At 44.2% G+C, this 8,011-nt stretch overlaps 1 protein-coding gene across 1 annotated transcript in view; it reads right to left on the reverse strand.

Annotated features, from left to right (window-relative positions):
• IL20RB (interleukin 20 receptor subunit beta) overlaps nucleotides 1-8,011 on the reverse strand; it is a 30,115-nt gene that overhangs the window by 543 nt on the left and 21,561 nt on the right. Inside the window, exon 6 of the mRNA XM_007457567.1 lies at nucleotides 5,056-5,198. Within this exon, the coding sequence (XP_007457629.1) occupies nucleotides 5,056-5,198 (143 nt within the window). The remainder of the gene's footprint in view (nucleotides 1-5,055; nucleotides 5,199-8,011) is intronic.

The following is an 8,011-nucleotide window of genomic DNA, read 5'->3' on the forward strand; positions in this document are numbered from 1 at the left end:
ATACATCATCATAACTGGTTGTAAAAATGCAGGTTTCAACCTTTCAGGGCGACTTTCCCCAGTGTTGCCCTAGCCCACTCGCCTCCAACAAACTCACTTGGGTCTTGCACAGCTTCTCCCACAGCCCTTCCCATCATCACTTTTTTTTTTTCTTTTTCTTTTCTTTTTTTTTTTTTTTTGGCTGCACCATAGGGCATGTGGTATCTTAGTTCCCTGACCAGGGATCAAACCCGTGTCCTCTGCAGTGGAAGCACAGAGTCTTAACCACTGGACCGCCAGGGAAGTCCCTCCCTGTCATCACTTTAAAGAGTGGCATGTGGGCACAGACAGGTGGGCACAATGGTTTCCTCCACCCCCATCCCCAGAGACATTAGCTTCATCTAGTCGGTTGCCCTTGATCCTGTTTGTAAAGAGGTGGCTACAGGGCTCACTCCTGGTGTCCACAGGCAAATAATGGGAAAGCAAGGCTCACTGAATGGGATGTCAGTGTGGAGCCCACCACCAATTCCCTGATGCTGATCTGGTCAGATTCCCAGGATGCTGGCTACCTACATCTGCAGTGCTTATACCTGATTGCTTTTTAAACTCTAGAGGAGTGCCTTGCAATGGAAATGTAATGTGAGCTACATATGCCATTAAAAATTCTCCAGTAGCACATTTTATAAAGTTAAAAGAAATAGGTAAATTTAATTTTAGTAATATATTTTATTTTTAAAATAAATATTATTTCAACATGTAATCCGCATAAAAATATTAATAAACTATTTTATACTCTTCTTGTACTGTCTTCAAAATCTGTCATGTATTTCATAGTTACAGCACATCTCAATTTGGACTAGTCACATTTCAAGTGCTTAATCATCACATATGGCTAGCGGCTACCATACTGGATGGTGTCGTTCTAGAACATTAAAGTGAAACAGCGTAATCTCAGAATTTCAGAAGGTACAAAACTGTTGTCCCATAGTTTAGAACAAACTTCCAAGCAAGGTTCAGCTGATATATATTTTTTTTAATTTGAATTTGTTCTTAACATTTGAAAATCAGGAGATTTATTATAAAGTCTGGATTTCTGGATTCTCATTTCAAATTTAGGAAGCACTGGCTCACATCCCCTCTTGGCAGCAACCTGCATGAACTGAGAAGAAGCTGCTTTCTTTAGCTGGGCCATGTTTGCCATGGTCCTCATATCTATCTCTCCCTATTAAATCACATTTATTGCACTGTACACTCTTTTTTTTTTTTTTTTAAATCTGTCTGGGCCCCAGAGGCATCTGGGCTCACAAACTCCACTTTCTATGAAGCACACAAAGTCAGACTTGGGATGGTCCATTGGAGCACATCTCAATTTAGAGATGACTAACTTGAGGCCATCTTGATGTTTGCGACCCACATTACAGTGCAATGTGACAGCAAGAAGAGAAAGAATAAAGTGAGTCACAGAAAGGAAACAAAGAACCTTTAGCACCAAAGCCTCCATCCCCATGAAGCAATGATGGATAAAAGACAAGGAAAATACATTATATTTTAAAATAGGGAACACACACCGAGCAGTCTTAGTATAATTTTCCTTGCATATATATTTTTGCCGTAGACTGTTACTTGGTGATAAAAACTTGAATGGAAAGACATTCTTAATGGTATATTTCAGAGTGCAACCATCATCAACTGTAAAATTATAGATGAAGACATGAAATGTTTAATCCAAACAGACAAATTAAACATTTACAAACTCAATAGGACTTTTTGAAGCCTTGTCGAGGATTTCCACTTGGTAATTTTCCATGGTTTAATTGGAAAGATGCATGGAATTTGCAAGGTTGGCTGGAAGTTGCTATTTAATAGTTTGGAGGATTATCTATGACCAGTGCAAATGTTGAAGTGCAGCTAGGCTGTGCTAAAGTAAAGGCTGAGTGGGGGGAGATGGTGGTGGTGATGTGCAGCTCCAGAACTTATTCGGGATTTGATGGACACTAGCTATCTATTTCTCACACAGCACTGTGGGAAATGCATACACTCAGAGAAACTGTCCATGTTAAAATCTGGGGAAAAACAGAATAGAAATTAAAAGCCTTATGGAAAAGAATGCATGTAGGAACAGACACTAGAACAAAGTAGGAAGGATGGTAAGGGGAAAAGAGAAGCAAAAGGTGGTCAAGGGTCATGGTATTTATCTTCCATGGACAAAAGTGGTCATTCTCTCATAGAATCTCCTTGTCTCGGGACTTCCCTGGTGGTCCAGTGGGTAAGACTCTGTACTCCCAATGCAGGGGGCCCAGGTTTGATCCCTGATCAGGGAACTAGATCCTGCATGCATGCCACAGCTAAGAGTCCCATGCCGCAACTAAGAAGCCCACATGTTGCAATGAAGATCCTGCATGCCACAACTAAGACCCAGTGCAGCCTAAATAAATGAATTAAAAAAAAAAAAGAATTTCCTTGTCTCTGGTCTCATCTCAGTTGCTTGGTTTTCTCCAAAAGCTATTTTTAGGGTATGGCTCATAATGCATTAGGATTCCTAGGAGCTCTTGCCATTGGAGGGCTTTCCTTGTGCACCTGAAATTCTACAGGGAATGGACCCTTTACATTGTTCTTTCCCTGGCCCTTTACTCTGTGGCTCCCTAACAACACACTGGGTCCTGGGAGGGAACTCTGCTAGGTCATTGAATGTAGGACCAGAAGAGGGAAATTGAAGGAGGGTATTAGGAATGGAAGAGCTCGTGAGTAGAGGGTAAGCATGGGAACAGAGTTGAGAGGAAAGCCGTAAAGGGTGACTACTCAGTGGAGTCCAGCCGAGGAGGCTGAGCTTTTCACGTGTGTGGAAAAGAAGAGCTAGTGACCTGCTGAGCCAGGAATGCTCCCCTCCCATCATCATTGTTTTGGGTTCATTCAGGGGTTCTTCCTTTACTGCAGGGCTCTGCTTCTACTAATGGCAGAGGAGCACCAATCAGACCGATCCTTCTGCAGATAGCAACTTCAAAAACGGATCAAAATACGAAACCAACTTCCTTAAGTCACAGGAGAGCAACCAAAAGTTGACACTTGGAAGAAGGGAATGTCTCTGGGTGAGTTTCCCATTTTTTACAGTTCCCTGAGGAACTGAGGGCAGGTCTCTCTTGGTGCCATGAACAGAAGAACCAGAAAACCGATATGGGTGCAAACAGAAAAGTTAGGAAGTGAGAGGACTAGAATTAAGTGTTAATGGTTTAAACACTGCAATTAAACGGCAGAGATTGTTGGAACAGATTCACTTAAAAAACAAAACAAAACAAAACAAAAAACCTCTGTGCTGCTTCAAAAGACACCATTTAAATTTGAGAACATGCATAAGTTTAAGATAAAAATATGGAAGAAGATACACCCTACAAACAGTAAACAAAAAAGGGCTATATTGATATCAGGATAAGAACACTGCCAGAGATAAAGAGGGACATTTCATGATGATAAAAGACTCAATTATTCAGGAAGATCTATCAATCATAAATATGTATGCACCTAAAACAGAGTTCAAAACACATGAAGGAAAAATTGACATGAGAGGAGAAACAGACACATCTACACTCATAGTTAGAGATTTTGTTGTCTCTCTCTCAATAACTAATAGAACTATACCAACAAAATCAGTGAGGGCAAAGATGATCTGAACAGTATTAAACATTTTGGTCCAATTGATATTTATAAAACACCACCAAACAACAGCAGAATACACATCGTTTTCTGCTTCATGGAACTCTGAGCTCCTCAAGTTCTTGCTGAAGGGGATGCAGGCCAGCCCTGTCCCCTATGTTTGATACATCCCACTGCCTTTATGTTTAGCAGTAAACCCTTTAGTCATCCAGAGGGGCTGGAGGGGGAGCCAATGTAAAGAACACTGGTTGGTAAGCATTATGAAAAGGGGCAAATGAAATGAGCAAATATCCGTAAAGCCTTAGAACAGTGCCTGGTGCTTAATTCTGGACCAGTGTCCCCTGGAGTCATGACTCCCTAAACTCCTGGAAAGAAAGAGAGCTGACACTAGGATCATATGGTGGGGCGTGCGGGGTGTCCTGAGGACTGGACTGCAGGGAAGGTTAGCCCTCCTGTGAAGGGGGAGCATGGCCTGTGCTCTCAGGGCCCTGTGATGTCACAAGAGGGACTCCTTCCAGGGTAACTCCTGGCTGATAAGGAACTACAGGAATGTATAGCTTGCAGGCAGTTCTGGCTCTAGTTGCTTCTGAGAAGCTGACTGCTAACCCCATCCTCCCAGGACAGAAGGGTGAGATATCCCTGAGGAGACAGGGATGGGTTTGCTTTTGTTTGTTATTATTTTGTTGTGTTCTGTTGCACTGCTCGGTGGGTTGAGCTCTGGGGCGGAGGTGGGGGGCTAGGGTGCACAGGAAGCAGACAGATGCAACGTGTGGGGAGATCTGGAGGCCTGCTTTTGCTTTTCCCCGACCCTGGCACAGCACACAGGGCCTATCCCCCCTGGAGACATTCAGATCTATGGCCCAGTGACCTCAGGAGTAAGATAAGAACCCTGGCTTGTGAGGAGTTGGGATCCCTCACCTTGGGTAGTCACAGGTCCAGGTAGTCCCCCTGCCCCCAGCCAAAGGCAAAGCAGACTCCACGCGCCCTATTTTCACACACGTGCACTTCACCCATGAGACTCTTGGCGTATGAACTGACTACGTTGTGTTGGAACATATTTCTGGATGCAGCTGCTGTTACAATGATGGGAGGGAGGTAAAAAGGCTCGGTAGGCCGGTCCTCAGGGTAAGACTATGCATGACGCCTGGAATGCAGAGCCTCCTGGGCTGGGCTACACACCTGCTGCCTTGGCCGTGCCAGGACCCGGGGGCAAGGAGCAGAGGCCTGATGGGAGCCTGGGGAAGGCCACCACCCCCTTGGTGGTGATGGGAGGTCTCCCAGCCCCTCTGACTAGGAGGAAAGTCCTGTAAGTACTCTTCTCCCCTCTTTGTGCAAATGCTTGTAAACCCACGAAATGTGTGTCCCTGCCCCACTTAGGCCCAGACTACATCGGGTCAGCGTCATGCTGAAAGGAAAAAGAACAGTTACCAAGGTGTCGGGGAGCATCACCACGGGGCAACAGGAGTGCTGGAGCAAACGGCCCATTTTCCAGATGGAGAGCGGCACAGCCACGAGGATCAGCATGAAGCCCACAAATGAGAACAGAGCCAGTGCCAGCGGCAGGGCCTCTCCTGGAAACGGAAAGACAGGAACCGGCTTAGGAGACAATCCTGGGCCTCCCTCACTTTCCTGGATCTGGCTCTGCACACTGGCCAAGAGAGCAGATGCCAATACCCTGACATCTGATATGTGCCCTAGTGACCGAAATGACCACCATTAAAACCATTTTTCTAGAATCCAGATTGGTTTCCAGAAAGCCAAGGAAGATTACGATCTTTTTCTTGGGAAGGGAAAGGGAGGAGCATCATCTGTTAAGCCACTAGTTGTGTTTGCACGTACCTCTGAGCCACTGCCAGGAAGAAGGCAGAGGGCCAGGCCCCGGGCAGGATGAGGGGGAAGCACCAAAAGAGAACAGCCCAGAAGGGAGCTGGGCAGTAACTGAAAACAAAGTGTATTTCACAATTTACTCTTGGCATTGATTCGTGTGATGGAGGAAAATGCTGAATTCAGAACACAGTCACATAATAACTCATATATCAAGCCCCTGCGAGGGTTAAGTGACTTACCCCAGGTCACACAGGTAGGGCTCGCTCCAAATTCTACTAAGTGATGTATCAGAAAGTGCCAAGTCTGAACGTCTGGAGATGCGGAAGGGGGGACAGGTTACTTTCCCATCTCTCTGTCCTATTCGTTTAGCCCCTCTGGGCTGGACTGCTCACCCAGGATGTGAAGGGTGCCACAGCCAATGCAGCTGCAGAGAAGCTGGTGGGCTCTTCCAGATGGCTGGGGTCCCCACAGTTTGTATCAACGATTTTGGAAAATATGTTGGCAGTACAAAGAGATACACAGATGTTCATACTCTTTCATCCACTCTTGTGAGTGGATTCCAAAGAATAATTCCAAGGAAGGAAACATATGCAGAAAGCAGTTCACAGCAACATCTTTATCAGAGCAACAGCCTCGCATAACCAGCCCCGCTCTGTGCCCAAAGCAGCACCCCTGCACCTTCCGCCACCCCAGCACGCTCTGGTGTGCTTTCTCATAGCACGTATCACCAAGGGACACCATCTCATTTGTTTACTGCCTTGTAGCCTGTCTCCCCAACTAGAAGGTAAGCTCGGTGAGGGCAGGGACTTCCCTGCTGTATCCCAGTGATGGGGCCAGCAGGTGGCACATAGTCAGTGCTCAATAATTATTCACTGAATGAATGAATGAATCAGTGAATGAACATCATCTTCAAAAGCAGATGGCAATGATCTAAATACCCCAAATGGAGGATGATTTAATACATCATGGGATATCATCATGGCAAGTCAGGAGTTCAGCTATTAAAATGAGAATTAGGATATATACAGACTTGTTCACTGCATCACGGGTTGTAGTGGCAAAAGACTGGAAAGCACAGAATATACCTATTTATGGGGGATGGTTACATATACTTTGGCACACCCATATATTGGCTTGTTATGCATGTTCTTAAACAATGAGGTAGATCTATATGTACTGACATGAACAGGTGTTCACAACAGCAATACCCAGTGAAGGTGAGCGAGGTACAAAGCAGTAAGCACAGTACAGTCCCAGTTGTGCCTCTGAGTACTGGCATCACATGATGACTGGAGGATTAAATGCCAGACTTGCCAAAGGAAACCTCCTGAGTGGTGTGGGGAGAATGGAGAACGTGTACTTCTTACTTTATATACTTCTGTGTTGTTCGAATTTTTTAACAAGCTTGACTTACATGGTTTAAAAAGTAGTATAAAATGAGGGTTTGGGGGAGGGATAAATTAGGAGTTTGAGGTTAACGTATACACACTACTATATATAAAACAGAGAGCTTCCCTGGTGGCGCAGCGGTTGAGAGTCCGCCTGCCGATGCAGGGAACACGGGTTCGTGCCCCGGTCCGGGAAGATCCCACATGCCGAGGAGCGGCTGGGCCCGTGAGCCATGGCCGCTGAGCCTGCACGTCCGGAGCCTGTGCTCTGCAACAGGAGAGGCCACAACAGTGAGATGCCTGCGTACCGCAAAAAAAAAAAAAAACAGATAACCAACAAGGACTTACTGTATAGCACAGGGAACTATATTCAGTATCTTGTAATAACCTATAATGGAAAAGAATCTGAAAAAGAATAGATTTATATACATATATATATATATGAATCACTTTGCTGAACACCTGAAACTAACACAATGTTGAAAAGCAGCTATACTTCAATTAAAAGATAAATAAAGACCCCAAAAAAGTAGTATAAAATGGTAATCAGAAAATCTACATGGAAAATGTTATGGATGTGATATTTGTGAAAAAACAGATTCAAAGTGTATATATAATTCAACGACAACATGTGTCTACACAAAGGCTAACAGCCCTTTAGAGGGCAATTTGGAAACAGCAGTCAAAATTCAAGTGTGTATGCCTTTGACCCAGCAACTCTACTTTCAGGAATTTATCCTTCAAATATACCAGCAAATGATCTATGCCCAAGGTAATTAGTGAAAGCATTGGCTGTAATAGCAAAATATTGGGAGAAAAAAACTAAATACCCATCAATAGGGAGCTAGTTGAATTAGCTATATATACATACAGTGGAATACTATGTAGCTACAAAGAAGGATGAAAAAGTTCTTTTCAGATATGGAAAAATCTACAAGATATGTAAAGTGAAAAAGACAAGATCCAGAACAGTGCATGGAGTGTGCTAACATTTGTGCTAAAAGGAAGGGAAATATATAAAAGTATATTCCCATTTACTTGTAGATGTACTGAGAAGTCTTTAGAAGGATATACAGAAAGCTAATACCTCTGGGGGAGGGGTGGGAATTACATGGATGAGGAAGGCGGTTCCACACATACCTCATCTTTTTTTTTTTTTTTTTTTTTTT

This window comes from Lipotes vexillifer, unplaced genomic scaffold (assembly GCF_000442215.2).
Source record: "Lipotes vexillifer unplaced genomic scaffold, Lipotes_vexillifer_v1.1 scaffold86, whole genome shotgun sequence".
Taxonomy (NCBI): domain Eukaryota; kingdom Metazoa; phylum Chordata; class Mammalia; order Artiodactyla; family Lipotidae; genus Lipotes; species Lipotes vexillifer.